Source organism: Cuculus canorus, chromosome Z (assembly GCF_017976375.1).
Source record: "Cuculus canorus isolate bCucCan1 chromosome Z, bCucCan1.pri, whole genome shotgun sequence".
Lineage (NCBI taxonomy): Eukaryota > Metazoa > Chordata > Aves > Cuculiformes > Cuculidae > Cuculus > Cuculus canorus.
Genome location: NC_071441.1, coordinates 25,843,485 through 25,859,351, shown reverse-complemented (window position 1 = coordinate 25,859,351; position 15,867 = coordinate 25,843,485). Strand labels below are relative to the sequence as shown.

The window sequence follows — 15,867 nt, the reverse complement described above, 5'->3', positions numbered from 1 at the left end:
TATTTTTTCATAAATGTGTGTGTGTGTATATGTATATATGTGTGTGTGTATATATATATATATAAAACAGCGATAGCTACTATAGGTTCTGTGATTAAGTTTTGACAATATAGGAAGAAATGTAGATGGTCAAAAATAATACTCTGTGATGGTCTGATAGGGCACTTGCCAGTGAGACAGCATATGCTGTAGGGAAATAAACAGAAGAGAAGAGGCAGCTTGATGCAGTGCTTTGGAGAGTTACATATTAGTAAACACATGATCATTAGAAAAGCAACAATGCTGAGAAATACTTCTGCTTTGCAGTCATGGTCCAGGAATGTGAGGGCAGGTTATTTCATTAACGACTCTGCCTTCTTTTCCCTGCTGTCTGCAGGATCTGTGTTTCGACCTGCCCACCTGGTCACTACAATGCAGACAAGAAACGCTGTAAAAAATGCTCACCCAATTGTGAAACCTGTGTTGGAGGCCATAGTGACCAGTGCATGACCTGTAAATCTGGCTACTACCTGAATGAAGTAACCAATAGCTGTATTACCAACTGCCCTGATGGGTTTTACCTGGATAAGAGTTAGTATTTCTTGTTGTTTCTTTATTGTGGGCTACAGAATTTGAGCTGGGGAGGTTGCTGGAATACTTACAAGCAGGAAAAGTATATGTTGATGCATCTCTCTCTTATCCTATTCCTTTTACTACATCATGGCCAAATGTGATCTAGAATGTCCTCAAAAATCTTCCTTTATTTTAAAAATCTTACTTAGTGGCAGGATGTCTTTTCTGTTTGTGGTTGGTAGTAAGAGAAGAACGAGGGTAGTTCAAGAGCAGGTCAGCTGCACAAGAGGGCAGATTATCGCTACTCCAGAAAGGGACAGACAGCAGCCACATTCTGAACATAAGGCATTTCCCTGTTCCCCTGAATTCAAATGATATGGCACCAGATAGAAGAAAGAGCTGAGGAATTAACCGTGGCAACAGAACTGGTGGTCTAAGAAAAATAGGCTCCTCAGATGTAAAGCGTGTCTACAGTTAATGTTTCTGACAGACCTAACTACTTACACTGATGTGAAGACCCAAGAGCAGTACTCCTCTGCTGTGAGACACACCTGCATTCGGTTTCTTCCTGTGATTGCCAATTAGACTGCACATGTTTAATTTCAAGCTTTGGCTAGCAAAAATACTTTTACATATATTCAAACATGTGCTTAAAACTGCAGTGACTTCAGTTATATTTAGACACTTCCTTAGAAGATAAATATGTGCTCTGCAGCTTTGTTCATCTAGGTCCCTAACCTTTTGCGTTCTGCAGCATGAAGCTGTGTGTTTATTTTTTGAGAATTACTAAAAAAAGGCACTAATTTAATTCTTCCATTTTTTACTGTGTGACAACTAATGTAAAGGGAATTCCTTTCCACCCAATTAAGATGGATAGATGAAAATTCAAGATTAAGTGGAAACATCAGGATTTTTTTCTCAGAAAGGTACATGGCATTGCATCTCAAAAGACAGTAGATCTGAAGAGAGGGAGAGGTGTCTCTTAAGAAAGGGAACTCTTGAGATGAAAAGACAGGTGTTAAGTAATTTATGTGTTGACTTTGTTGAGATCAAACCTTGTTCCTGCAGGTGTGTCTTTAAGCAGGAAGACAGGACAGGCTGCTTGGGTGGAAAGTGTAAAAGGTAAATTGCAGGACAGTCTCTGGAACAAATGGCAATTACTACATATTAATGCTATATGAAAAGAGTACTTAAGTCCATATTATAAATACTTAATGTAAATCTAAAATGTTTATGAAAATTTTTAAAAGACCTCAAAGCATAGTTTTTTCAGAGTACAACCATAACTTCAAATGTCTAGAAATCGATTAAACCATTTGATGTATGATGGAAAAAGCTAATGTTAGGCAGAATTTAGCTATTTTAGTCTAGCTTGCTGCTTCCTTTCCTGATATCAAGCTAAAAAGCAGTAAGTCATGTAATAATATATGCATATAGTTTTATTAAACAAAACTGACCAGGGTTTTCTGGGTTTTCCTTTTTCCTTTGTAGATAAGATTGTTTGCCGAAAATGTAGTGAAAACTGTAAGACATGTGTTGAATTCCAAATCTGCACAGAATGCAAACACGGCCTAAGGTAAGGAAATTATGAATGTTGCTAAACACAATATCTGAAGAGGCTTACAAAGCTGTGGATACACAATGAACATCAGATAGCTATTCAACCTTGAGTGGCCTTCATTTCATGTGTTCCATCATTATTTAGTTTGTAATATAGTGTTGTCTCGTGCTAGTATGTGCTATCTTGGCTAATAACAGATTTTTAGAACACTTTTCATTTCAGGGAAAATAAAAGCCACAGTCATGCAGAAAGCTGACTTCTTCACTTTTTTGACCTACAGTGTGGCAGTCAAAGATTATTTTAGAGGTAGAGCTGATGATATTAATCTTTCTGATTTATTCCTATGATAGTTAAAAACTGTTTTCTTATCTTTCTTGTATTTCTTCATACATCCAGTCATTCACTTAACTCAAGTGCCTCAGGCTCAATTCTATTATGATATAGCATGCATATATTTTAAACAGCAGTGGATATTTTTTCTTCATAAAGGGTCTTCTTGAACCTGCTAGGTAAAACTTGCAGAGTAGCAGTGCACATTTCAAGCTCCTTTATGAATTAATGACCTTTTGATCTAAGCAACAAAAGTCAAAAGTCTTATAAAATTCATGACGGAATGTTTGTCAGCTTTATGCCACAAAAAATGCGAAGTCAGTCTTAAGTATCCGTAGGGTTCTTCTTACAGAATACAGGTGTTTTGCGAATGTTTTGATGCTGGGCTTTTACCCTCCATCAGAGTGGATTTTCATCTCTTAGTAAAAGCTGAGTGTTATTTGCTTCTAGCACATATTAATAGAATCCATATTAATAGCTGGATTCCTTTACATTTAATAAAGGAATTCTCATTTCTGTGTATTTATTTTGTATCTATTTTTTCCAAGTGCCTACACAACTTTTGATACAAATTTCTCTGTTTCTTTTAAAATGACGCTTTGAAGAGGAAGTGTGATCTACTAGGAAGCATGGGATCAGATCAGAACATTGCTCTATTTACACTCTCAGTGAAATAAGAATATAAGCTTCCCTTTTAAAACGTTACTAAACTTGCAGTCCATGTTAAGATTTTGGAGAACTTTAACAGACTTAGCATGACCCTCTGTGTTTCTGCACAATCAAATTGATAAATTAGAGGTTCAGAAGTTCCTACAATGGACAAATATGTTAGAAGACCAAAGATTAAATAGATTTGGGACCTTAGAGTAGACAAGTGCTATAGAAAAGTTATGCTCACATTTTCTTTTTCCTCAGGAACTGAGTTTATTTTTCATTAACACAAAACAACATCTTCTAGCCCACAAAAGAAAGCAGACAAATCCATTCAGTGTAGGAAGAGAAGGAGAAACTGAAATACAGAAAAACAAAAGAAACCGAAGTTCATGCTTCTTCAGCCATATTAGCAAACTGAGATTGATTTTTGTTAATGTTTTGAAAAAAATGCCATATGTGGGTGCAGGAGGCCATGTATACTCTTAAAAATTTCCAGTGGTGTTGAGCACAGGTGACTTTTGCTGGATTCAGTCTGTAAAACAAGGTTGGGACTCAATCAGGATGGTAATCCTTCGAGCTGAAGGGCGTTTTTACAGAAAGAGTTAAATTGCATGAAAGCTGAAGTTCCACAGAAGATGGGAAACATGGCAGAGAAGTCTTAGCTTAAAAAAAAATAGCACAAAAACCTGCTGTAGGCACCTTATAACATGAAAGCACAAACAGCTACTTAGAGGGAACCATGGAAAAGTAACTCTACGGTATTTCTTTTTCCTCTATTAGTCACTCTTTTGTGCTCTCTCAAAAGTGCCTGCAGGCAGAATACCTCCAACTGTAATCTTGACAAATCTCCCCAGCCACTTAGACATGGCACTCAACTAGGAGGTTTCAAAGGAAACTGCTGTTTCAAAAAGAGGTGGTGATTTCCTTCGCTATAAATCTGCTCTTAAATTGTGCTGTAGCAAATTATCGGGAGATGGTGCTGGTCTTGATGAGATCTTGCTATCAAGTCCCATAGCATAGAACAGTGGTGCTGACCCTATGCCAAATTCCTCATGGGTAATTGCATTTTACACGCCTGAATTTTTACTAGTCTTTGATAGTGTTTGGTTTTTGTTTTGGTATTTTTTTATCCCTTACTACTTGGTAGTACTTAAAATGAGTTTGTAAACAGTTTCTGTATTTCACCATAGGCAAAACTGCATTTTGTTCCCTCTTGAAGTGACTGTTGTCTCTATATTTATAAAATACGACCAATGAAGGAAGCTGGTGAATCCTAATATATGGGTTGTTCTGTTATTAAAAACTGGTTTGTGCATGACCTTATTGGCCTCTGCCAGACACTATGCTCTTTTTCCTTTTTACAATAGTTTGCATGGCACTAAATGTGCTATCCGCTGTGAAGAAGGAAAATACCATAATGGTAGAGAATGTGAACTATGTCACCGTTCCTGTGCGACATGTGCAGGTACTCTACTGGCATTTATCTGCATAATTTCCTTTATTTATCCTGTATTTAGCTCTGATTTGATTCTACTGTATCACGGTTACAGTATAACATGATTGTTTACATGTAAAAACTTAATTCTCATCATAGTACTTTAATATATTTTAAATACAACAAAATTCAGCTAATATGATAAATCTATGTTTTCTAATAGAAAGTGTGGGTACAGACTTTTCTTTTTTCTTTCCTTTTTTTCTTTCTTCTTTTTTTTTTTTAAATTCATATGTCATTCTGATTTCCAGCAATGCCCTCTGTTTTATTTCTGTGATGGAATAATGACTGACAGATTTTGTCTGAGCTTTGGAACTACCAACAGCCATTTATTTCAGAAAAAAAATATTGAAATTATGTAATGTTGTTTATTCTAACCACGTATCTTTATTGCTTGATGTTACTACTTGAAAGAAATTAAGGGAGGTAAATCATGATATCTAAAATTATAAGACTTTGCAGCAGTTAGAGGTGATGTCTGATAAGCAATAAGAGGAGTTGGCCAGTAGTACAGTATCTTTTTTCTCTGGTTTAAGGTGCTGGAGTGGATGCCTGTATAAACTGCACACAGGGTTATTTTATGGAAGATGGAAGATGTGTGCAGTCCTGTAGTAGTGGTTATTACCTTGATCACTCTACTGAAAGTGGATACAAAAGCTGCAAAAGGTATAATCAGTGGCTAATATATACATATGATGTTTCATGGGGTAGTAGCTATTTCTGTGTTAAACAAGATAGTATGAGAACATAAAACACTGCTGACTTAAAAAACAGAAAAAATATACTGCATGCTTAGCAGGTTTTTTTAATGCTCATTCAAATTATAATCATGCAGGTCTTCTAAAAGTGTTTTTTTCTTGTACATATATGTCTCCTTCACTTTAAAATAGGCAGTAGTGAGAATCTAAGCACGTATGCGTAGAAATGGAAAATGTACACATCTAGCAGGGGACCTGCATTTCCCAGTAACAAATGAAAATAGTCAAATTAGGCTTATTTAATTGCAAGTTAACTACAATTCATAAGGACCTTTTCAGTCTACATATTCACAAGCATGGCACAAGTCTACTACCAGACTGCTGCCCAGAATAGCTCACCTGACTCAGTGTACAAATGGGTGGATTAATCTTGGACAAGGCTGTGCAAGGAAGGGATGTTTTTTCTACTCCATTCTTTGTTAAACAAATACCATTTCTTGCCATTTGTAATCATTTATTATCAACTCATCTTGAGTTCAGGGTAGGAAGGGGATCACCATGTGTGATAGTTTTCCACAGAAAAAAGAAATTGATAAAGAATGAAAATATGATGGATCGGGAAGGTGATGAAAGGACTGGATGGCAGGCTGGTCTTTTCCATCCTGTGCCTTTAGCTTATGCCTTCCTGGCACAGGTACACACTATCAGCTTAATAAGTCTATTGATTTATTTCTGCATAGTTCCAAAACTCTGGAATAATGCAGCTATTTAGTAAAAAAGTGTTAATAGAAAGTGATTGGGGGAAAAAGCAGGACTGGGTTGCAGAGGGAGTTAATAATTTTTAATTATTATTGCTACTAGAGCAGCTGCTATCTCTAGAAACAGCAAACAAGCCCTTTGCAATACAGAAGAGAGCTACTAGGAACTCTTGCATTTCGTGAGGCCATAAGACCAATTCCTGCCATCATCTTTCAGATGCGATGCCAGCTGTTTGGATTGCAGTGGCCAAGGAGACAGAAACTGTACAAGTTGTCCAAGCGGCTATAACCTAGACACTGGTGTCTGTGTAGTGGGAACAGTCTGCAAGGATGGTGAGTCCAGTTCTCTGAAAAGATCTGTTTTACCACTGCCAGCTGCTTCTTTTAAATGTATTGGATTGGCTTGGTCTGTTTCTTTTGTTACAGTTTTGATTTAAGGTCTACATTGCTTCTTAATTTTTTCAGGTTTATCCAAAGGAGAAAACTACATTTGCATCTATTAACAGAATTAGTCACATCCACCTTACCTGATTTTTCCTAAAGTAGTTTCTCCCTCTGCCAACAACCTACTTTTCCTTCCTTACCTGTTTTTCAAAGGCCATTGCTTTCAAAAGATTTTTATATGAAGATCCTAGTATTATGTCAATAGAATCACATTTGTCTGTTTTGCCTCTTTGAACTGTGAAAACCCTGGTAAGTAAAAGGGATTTTAAGTACTTATACTGTTGCTTGTATTATGTGAAAGGGTAATGAGAATGTAAGAATTCTGAACTAAGGAGCACCCAGTTTGTGGTAGAGATTTAAACTTCCAGGAAGTTCTCTGTGACAACTAAGGTATCATTCTTATTGCGTATGGTTGGCTTAATTATTCACTTGTTGTCATTCCTTTTAAATGTCACAATTACAGAGACACTTAGGTAACATTGTGCCTCTCTAAAAATATTACTATGTGAATTACTTGTAGACTCAACCCAAAAAGTGCAGTCCAACAGGAAAATCACACCAGAACAATGCTCAGAGTTAAGCCATGTGGAAGATACCTGACGTCAGATATACAAGAAGTTAGCAGTGACTCTTGGGTCCAACTAATTTCCTTTGGATTTAGTAAGAGTTTTACTAAAGAATTAAGAGAAGAAAAAGAAAAAATAAGGGGTGCAGGGTTGAGTCTTGTTTCTATAGACCTCTACAGCTCCTGTTGGAATTTAAGCCTTCAAACTTTGAAAAGTGTTGTGTCCATCTCTAAGTTACATTACAGGTACTGGTAAACGAGTCATGAGACCTTTTCACATCAGTACTTTAAAAGTGTCATTGTAATCTAGACAAAATCCAGAGAATGTCAGATATAGATGGACAAATGAAGTGTAATGCAAAGAGTTTTGAGTGACCACAGTCTCAGTATGGTATTGCAGTTGAATTCTGCAAAGCAAACTTTTGACGTACCAGTTTGGTCTTTAATATGGTTGGATAAATCCATTTTCATTTGTACACATGCAGCTTCAATCAGACACGTGTAGTTGCACAAGACTGAGGACACCCCATATCAGTACTGTCTCCCCTGTTCTTCCAAGTACAGCTGCCATGAAAGGACTGCACATCAGTTGTGTGGGTCTTATGGCAGCTGCAATGCACCATGCTGGATCCCACCACATAGCAGAAGTTCTCAATGACCTGGGATAGCCAAGGGAAGTCCAGAAGGGGTATTTTTCCTGTTAATTTACAAAGCAGAAAGGGTCTTATTTCATTGCTTGACCATCAAGCATTTGTTACTAGTCTAGCTCACTCTGTAGGATTTGCATTTCTGTTGAGAATGTTTTATTCTTCTTCTGTGGTTTGACTGTTTTATTCTTTTGATTCATAAAAATTGAGAACAAATTTCTTTGCTGTAGATATCACTGTTTTCTAATTATTCTCATTCTAATCTTTTTTTCCTTTTCACAAATGGATACCAATCATTCCCTGTTGGACAACACAATATCTCTTCCTGAAAAAAAAATGCTGTTGACTGAAATTCCTTTTGATGGACCGTATTTCCTACTTACTACCTGCTCCTGAATGGTCTCTTCAACCAAATCTGCCTGTCTGACCAATTAAACCTTCCTCCATTGTACACGCCATGCTCTCCAAACCTTCAACTTCTCCCTTCTTCGACCAACCTTGTCTTGCTGCTGCCCTCTGGAAGCCACGGAAGAGTCCTGGGCTGAGGGAGGATTCTGTATGCTGGTGAAAAAGAACAATCTCTGCCAGCGGAAAGTGCTTCAGCAATTGTGTTGCAGAACATGTACACACAAGGGGTGAACTAACACCCCCCAGCGTCTTCCTTCTCCTGTAGACTTATAGATTAATCCATAATATTGAAAAAGGAAAAAAGGAAAAAAAAAAAAAGGAAAAAAAAAAGCCACCTCTCTCTCTCCCCTTTCTTTGTCTGGGGAGATGGTGAACTGTTTGTTGGAACTTAAATGGAAAAACTACAACACGCCTACCTTTCATAACTGGGTGTCTAGAGCTGAGCATCCAGGATCACAGAGTCAGTATTGTGTGACCAAAGCATTTGATGCCAAAATTAACATTTAACTCATTATTTGATTTCCTGTCAACCTTAGGATTATTCCTGTTTTTTGAAGGTCCTTTTTCTTCCCTTTTTTTCCTACTTCTTTCCCCTTCAAGATCTTTAAAGAGTGTTTCAAGAATACAGCACAAGTTTACATGGATTAAAACTAAACAATACAAAAATGTTTGCATTAGTCTTTTTTGTGATATGTGTATAGACAGGGGGAACTTGAGTTCCTGAGGGGATCAAGAACATCATTAGCTGCAGGACTAAGTTCTGCCCCTTTTGTAACAGTATTTAAGAAAAGAAAAGAGAACATTTCTGCACACATTTCTTTCTTACTTCCTCTGCTGTGTGCTGTTTTTTGTATCACATGCAGTTTGTATATATGTTTGCCCAAAATGTGGTTTTGGTCACATAGATTTCATTTTTTAGACAGCTAGCTTATTAACAGATATGCTAGGATTTTTATTTTATTTTTTTAAATTGTCAAAGCTATTTCAAATAAACTTTAAAAAAAATTGTTCCTGTAGTGAACAAATTCAAAAGATACTACTTCTTTTGGTTTGCATAAGCCAGAGTAATGTATACACTAGAAGTTAGAAAACATTGCTAACATGTAAATTATTGTTGTCTTGTAATGTTCACAAGAAAAGGGGATATTATCATACAGATATGTGGAGCTATTTCATAGTGCCCATATGTAAATGCCAGTGTGACTATATGCGACAGGATGTGTTTACAGGACTGGATTTATGTTTGTGCCAAATACATCTCCAGGAATAATTACATATAGGGCAATAAATCAATTGTTCTCATTGGTGTAACAAATGAGATTTGTTATCAACAAATTGGTGTAACGTGACAAATCGGTGTAACAAAATGGTGTCACGAGGGCCTGAATCTGCTTTTAACTGCTCACAATAGAAATTTCATCAGGAATAGTCCTGCTGAGGCCAGTGGAGTTACCTCACTGTAAAACCATCTTCAGTTGTGAGAGAAGCGTCTCCTGCCTTTACCCAGGCACATGGCTGCCAGTATGTATTTTCGTTTAATGTATTCTCATCAACTTCACTTAGCATGCTGTTCAAAAGACAGATGTTTTGTAGAAAACAGAAAACTGAACTTCTAAGATATTGTTTTAAGGGGATAATACTTAAAATGTACAAAGTGTCTTTGTCAGTTATCTTTCCAGGACACACAAATACAAAATGGATTGCAGGTGTTCAAGCATGTAAAAGTTAGAAAATAAAGAAGATCAAAAATGATTGTGGAAGTTTTTCACATAAATGGATACAAAACTATAGATGTAATGTGCCACCTTTAGTAAAGAGCAGATAAACTATTACAATGTGATTCGGTATTATACGGGGGCAGTCAAGCTCTTTTGGTGCCCATTACAAATTTCCCGATAAACGTTCACATTTAAAATACATTTGTGCAAGTTTAACTACTAGTCTGTTACTGCCTCATTTCTCAGTATAACATATTTAACTAGAAACATGTTATATTGAGAAATGCTTTCAAAGTTTAAGTTAATATTATATATATTATATATAAATATATATTCATAATTGAGATTTAATTGTGTAATGGATTGTAAAGAATTTGTTTGGAGACTTACAAATGTCTCTAACACTATTATAGAGAAGAAATTAATATCTTTGTTTTCTTTTAAAAAAATGACACTTTGTTATATCCAAATTCATTTTTACTGAAAAAAATACTGTACATGTGTAAAATGTTCAGCTGTTATTTGTAAAATAGGGTAGTTCTGTTGTAATTGATATTGGCCAAAACCCATGTTATTCCATATTTTATTTTTTCTATTAAATTAACCTAAGTTCCTGTTCTTTTTGGTCTAGAAAAAAAACATGTTGATAATCTAAATGTGAAATATCTTTGTTGAAGGGCACAGGTAGCTTTATGATATAGAGCACTTAGATAACACACACCAGTCATTTAAATAAATTGGGAGGGTAAGGGCCTTTAATTTTCATGTGGATTTGTTTTTTGTTTAAGTGTTGGAATTCCTGATGTCTGGTTTCTATGGAGGACACCTTTTGTGCAGTAGCAGTACAGCCATGTCTGAACCCTAGTGGGTAACGATGTTGGCTTCTGCTGATCTGTTAGAATTTGTGAGGAATCTAGTCTCTTGCATGCCTAGGATTAAAAAGTGAAATGCGTAACTGCCTGTTGGCTCAGGCAGTTTACAGGGAAAGTTTCCTCTTTGCAGTCATATGTGGCTGTTTCCACAGTGATATACTGATGTCTGTTCTCGTGCCAGTACTCATATCCAGTAGATCTCAGATCACAACCTCAGACTGCTATTTGAGAAGAGCAAGCTCTCTGTTGTTGCCAGCAGTTTAAAAGGGCTCTGTGTAGACTCATCTGTGACTTTGAAGGGTGAGATCCTCCATGAGGATCCATGAGAGCTGATGCTCTCATTCATTTCCCACTTAGTCCTACAACCTTAGTGGAAACTGGATGACATCTTAGGGATGTTCACTGAGGCTGTGTGAAAAATGTCCTGAAAAAATGCCCCCACCTTTCAGCCTTAAACATCTCATTGTCACCAACTTGGTTTCCAAACAAGTAGTTAGGTCATCATTCTGTTTCCCTGTCAGTCCTGGGAGCAAGTGTATGTGGGATGACACATTCTTAGCAGTAGTTTGGTAAGGCCTGGGAAAAAAAGGTTGTCCTAACCTTTGTCCTAACCCTTACACCAATACTGTTTGAGGAGCTTCATCTTCAGGCTCTGACTCCAACTTCATCTTCCAACTGACAAAAGAAATTCAATCAATCATGGTGGGTTTTACTGTCAAGACTTCATCTTCTTTGGGTAGGAAATGTACAAAGAATGGCAATAAACTTGTTAATGGCTCTGGCCAAAGAAGTGTGCTCTAGAGGGCATATCCGTAAATGCTGAGCTATGAAGTCTCACAGACAAATAAGAAGATAACTGAGTTTAAGGCTGAAAACCTGTACTTTCTGGTGTCAGTTTTGTTTGTGATACCTTAGTAGCAGTGGCCAGATGCCAGCAGCATTTGTAAACAGAGCTATAGTTACAAGAGGATTGCTGCAGCTACAGGATTGCAATTGAAGGAAGCTAGTTTGTTCCTAGCTCCAGTTTTCTTTGGTGATTGATCTTCCCTCTCTTGTTCCATGGTGAGTAGTTTGAGTGTCCAATATTTGACACTGTTGTTGGCATGCAGAACAGATGTGGACAATTATAGCAAGATCAGAACCTACTAAGCATAAACAAGATGAGACTGTTCTCTCGGTGGATGGCATCAGTCCAAATCTGTTCATTGATTTCTGCCTTATTTAAGTCACGAGTCAAAAAGCAATGACAAATTGAAGATGCTCTTCTTGTTAAGACATGTCACTTCCATCATGAAATATTCACCAGTTCATGTCTGTTTAGGAGAATACTTACACAATGCTTGATTTAAATGCCAACTGGGCACCCAACTAGACCCCTTCTTTACTAAAAGACTTAAACACAATAACACAGTATTTTTTTTTAATCAGAAAAAAATTTGGATGCCCTGGACCAGCAGAACATCCTGGATAAACCTGATATATGAGGGCGTCATCTTGTAATACAAGAAATGTTTCCTTTTCTACAATAAGGATACACTCTCATTCCCTTTCTAGCTGCATCTCTCCACCTCAGCCACACACACCAGTGCTGTGAGTTTACCAAACCTGATACCTGCTAGGATGTGTTGGTGGAAATCTTATGCTTCTGAACGGTAGCTCCTGTGGTGGTTGGCTTGGACCTTGCCTGCCCACACACCAGTTTCCACTGGTACATCCTGCCTCTTTCTGAGGCTTTGCAAACCCCCTTCGTGGAGACCATGGTTTTCTAATAAAGATTTCCCTATTAGACCTTACAGACTACCCTAGTCTCTGTTGGGACTGCAACTTACAAGTGTCCTGTGAAATTCTGAGCAAGCCTCTGCTAGTGAATACATTGTGTAATAGTGGGGCTGCTGCTTCTTCCACATTGACAGGTGAGAAGAGGTATGACAAGATGAGCCTTGAACATGAGTAAGCCTACATACAGGGATAGTAGAGCTCAGTACAGCAATTTCCTCTATTGCTAAATACAACTTGCAACTGGTGATGACCAAGTTAATCCTCTTCATAGCCACATTAGAACCAGAGTAGGCATTATCTGTATCAGTGGCCAGTTTAGGTGACTATCTGCTACTTTTTAATGAAATTATTTAATGAACTGAATAACTGTAAAAAGGCCTATTATAAATTCAAGATTCCTGTAAAAACATTTAAGTGACTGCTTGTATGAGTTAAATCTTTCAGTTTGCAGTGCAACTTGTGGAACAATAACACGTCTGTGATCCATTACTATGCCTTATATTTATATTGGATATGCCATTGTCATGTCATTGGTGCAGAATAAATCAAAACCAGTACTGCCATTAGATGTTTGTGCAAAATATTTTAAGCAAGCATTAAAAAAGATTTAATCATACAAAGAAAAACCCTAGTCTAAGTTTTCATCAAAAAGAAACTGACACTAACAACAACTTGAATGAGTTTGTTCAGAATATGCAGTTTCAATGCATGAAAAAAAAAATGGTTGAAAATGTATTTTGCTTATTGGGGGAAAACTGATTTCTATTTGGCATAATTTTTATTTAATTGTCTTACGGTATCTTGGGAGATCTAATTTTTTATGAAATTGATTATCTGTTTATTTACTACTACCTGTCCTGAGAGTGTATTTGGGCTTAAAACAGTGACCTTGTGAACAAACAAAGGCTCTGAACCTTAAGTTTGTATCCAGCCAGTGGAAGTGCAACCAACACGTGTATTTCCACTATTGGTTCGACACTGATGAGCAAAGAGGATACAGACCTAATGAAGTCCTGGGACATTTCTGTGAAGCCTTAGAGCACAGTAACTTTGAGTCTCAATAGGGAAACTGTTCTGAAATCCTCAGGGTAAACCCAGAGAGTTTGCAGTAGTGTTCACCTGCTGTGCAAGGGTAGCAGACACCACCACAGACACATCTTAATAGCCACACTGTGATCAAAACACTCTTAAAGTATTTTCTTTTTGGGTTAGAGAGCAATATTTCTTGCATAAAAATTGAGCTAACTTTCACTTCTGACATGGAGACTAGAGCCAAAGGAAAGCATATTGTGGTAGAAAAGCTCTGAGCATTTAAAAAAAAATAATTCCAGTGAGCAATAAATGCATCCTCTCAGTACTGTACCAAAGGCTGGGATTCTTAACGTCTTTTTGCTGCCAAAGATGGGCGAGGTACAGCTTAGGAAAATGCACCTTGTACAATCATTATTTATCAGTGTTTCTTGGTATCCGAGGGATGGATTTGTTGAAGGTCTTCTGGGAAAACTTCATAGCTTTTCAAAGCAAAATATACTGTCCCATCGCAAAACACAGTAGACACCTTTGCTTTATGGTGTTACACAAAAGGCTGATTAAGTACCCGTTTTTCCAGTCAGACTAGGGAGAGAAGTTAGAACATTGACAGGCTCTGAATATTTATTTACCCAAGAAGAATTAACGGCTGCATCACGCAAACTCGGTAATAGTACTGAATGTTCACTGGAGCATGGCTACTGTGATTTAGTTACAGTTCAGATAATACTGCATATCTTTTCATTTTATATTTGTCCTTGGCCTGAACATAGCCCTCCTTCTGATGATGCAGATGTTCTTTGAGAAGTGTATTGGAAGGAAATTCTAGCACCCATTTGCCAATCCCCATGGATTGCTTTGCTTGTCACCATGCTAATGTGCTGTTCTGTGCTGTAACACTGGATTGAAAGACAGAAATAACTCAAATATTCATTTCCAAATAAAGTAGCCCTCTTCTTACTCCACGAGCCAGGCCATACCAAACTGAAGTTGTATAAATGCTACTCTGGCTGTGTCTGCCTCCCTGCACAGAGCCTGCACAGAGCACAGCCTCCCTGAACACTTTCAATCCCAAGGCTGGAAGGAGAGGTCAAAGAGCTTCCATAGACGGTGCCTGCAAAGCCTCTCTCCAGCTGTATCTGAAATAGAAAAGCTGCATGATTTACCCATTTCTCCACCCTCTGCATGGAACATGTGATCATTAAAGGGAACACTCTGGACTATGCTTCCCAGCATGTTCAAAAACAACTACCTTGGGTATTGCTGAAATGCTTGTAGTGGAGAGAAGGAACCAGGGAAGATTTTAAGCAAGGGAAGATCCCAAATTTAAGGATGTCAAATTGGCTGAAGAGTTCCAGCTAGGAATAAAATTTATTCCTTTATACTTCTCATTAAAAGACTTCATTTGGTCTCCTCCTTACTTCTAAGGATGTAAAAATATCTTTTTGGCACATTTCTTTCAGACTTTAATATGCTTACCACTTCTGGAAGAAGGGGCAGACAACTCAAGAGTGAGGGGATCTTGTTAGGTCATGCAGAGACTCAATCTGGCCACTGTTGTAAGAGATAATTAAAAATGTTTTTACAAACATATTAGCAACAAAAAGAGAACCAAGGAGAATCTCCCTCCTTTGTTAGAAGGGGAGAGGCAGAGGGGAGTGTGGAACATTGGCACCCAGGATGAGGAAAAGACTAAGGTAGTTAGTGCCTTCTTTGCCTCAGTCTTTAAGAGTCAGACCAGTTACCGCCAGGGCCTTCAGCCCTCTGATCTGGAAGACAGGGACAGAGAGCAGCATAAACCCCCTATGGTACAGGAGGATGCAGCCAACAACCTGCTGTGCCACCTGAATATTCACAGGTCTATGGAGCCAGCTGGGATTCAACCAAGAGTACTCGGAGAGCTGGCAGAGGATCTTGCCAAGCTACCCTCCATCATTTATCAGCAGTCCTGTTTAACAGGGAAGGTCCCAGGAGACTGGAAGCTTACCAATGTGACACTCGTCTACAAGAAGGACTGGAAAGAGGATGTGGGGGACTACAGGCCTGCCAGCCTGACCTTAGTACCAGGGAAGATTACAGAGAGGTTCATCCTGAATGAGCTCACCAACCATGTGCACGACAACCAGGGTAACAGGCCCAGCCAGAATGGGTTTATGAAAGGCAGGTCGTGCTTGACTAATCTAGTCTCCTTCTACGACCAGGTGACCAACCTAGAGGGTGAGGGAAAGCCTTTGGACATTATTTACCCATTATTTAGTAAAGCCTTCAGCACCGTTTCCCAAAACATTCTCCTAGAGAAGCTGGCCACTCACAGCTTAAACAGGTATGCTCTTCAGTGGGTAAAAAAAATGGCTGGA

At 37.9% G+C, this 15,867-nt stretch overlaps 1 protein-coding gene across 2 annotated transcripts in view; it reads left to right on the top strand.

Moving 5' to 3' along the window:
• Window positions 1–15,867, top strand: part of PCSK5 (proprotein convertase subtilisin/kexin type 5) — a 249,086-nt gene that overhangs the window by 176,852 nt on the left and 56,367 nt on the right. The window contains exons 16-21 of one of the 2 annotated variants that reach the window (XM_054054115.1): window positions 377–570; window positions 2,044–2,128; window positions 4,465–4,562; window positions 5,129–5,258; window positions 6,266–6,381; window positions 8,228–13,284. In XM_054054115.1, coding sequence (XP_053910090.1) covers window positions 377–570; window positions 2,044–2,128; window positions 4,465–4,562; window positions 5,129–5,258; window positions 6,266–6,381; window positions 8,228–8,343 — 739 coding nt within the window. In that variant the 3' untranslated portion in view covers window positions 8,344–13,284. Of the gene's footprint in view, window positions 1–376; window positions 571–2,043; window positions 2,129–4,464; window positions 4,563–5,128; window positions 5,259–6,265; window positions 6,382–8,227; window positions 13,285–15,867 lie in introns of those variants that run through there. The other variant, XM_054054114.1, reaches the window with a different exon arrangement.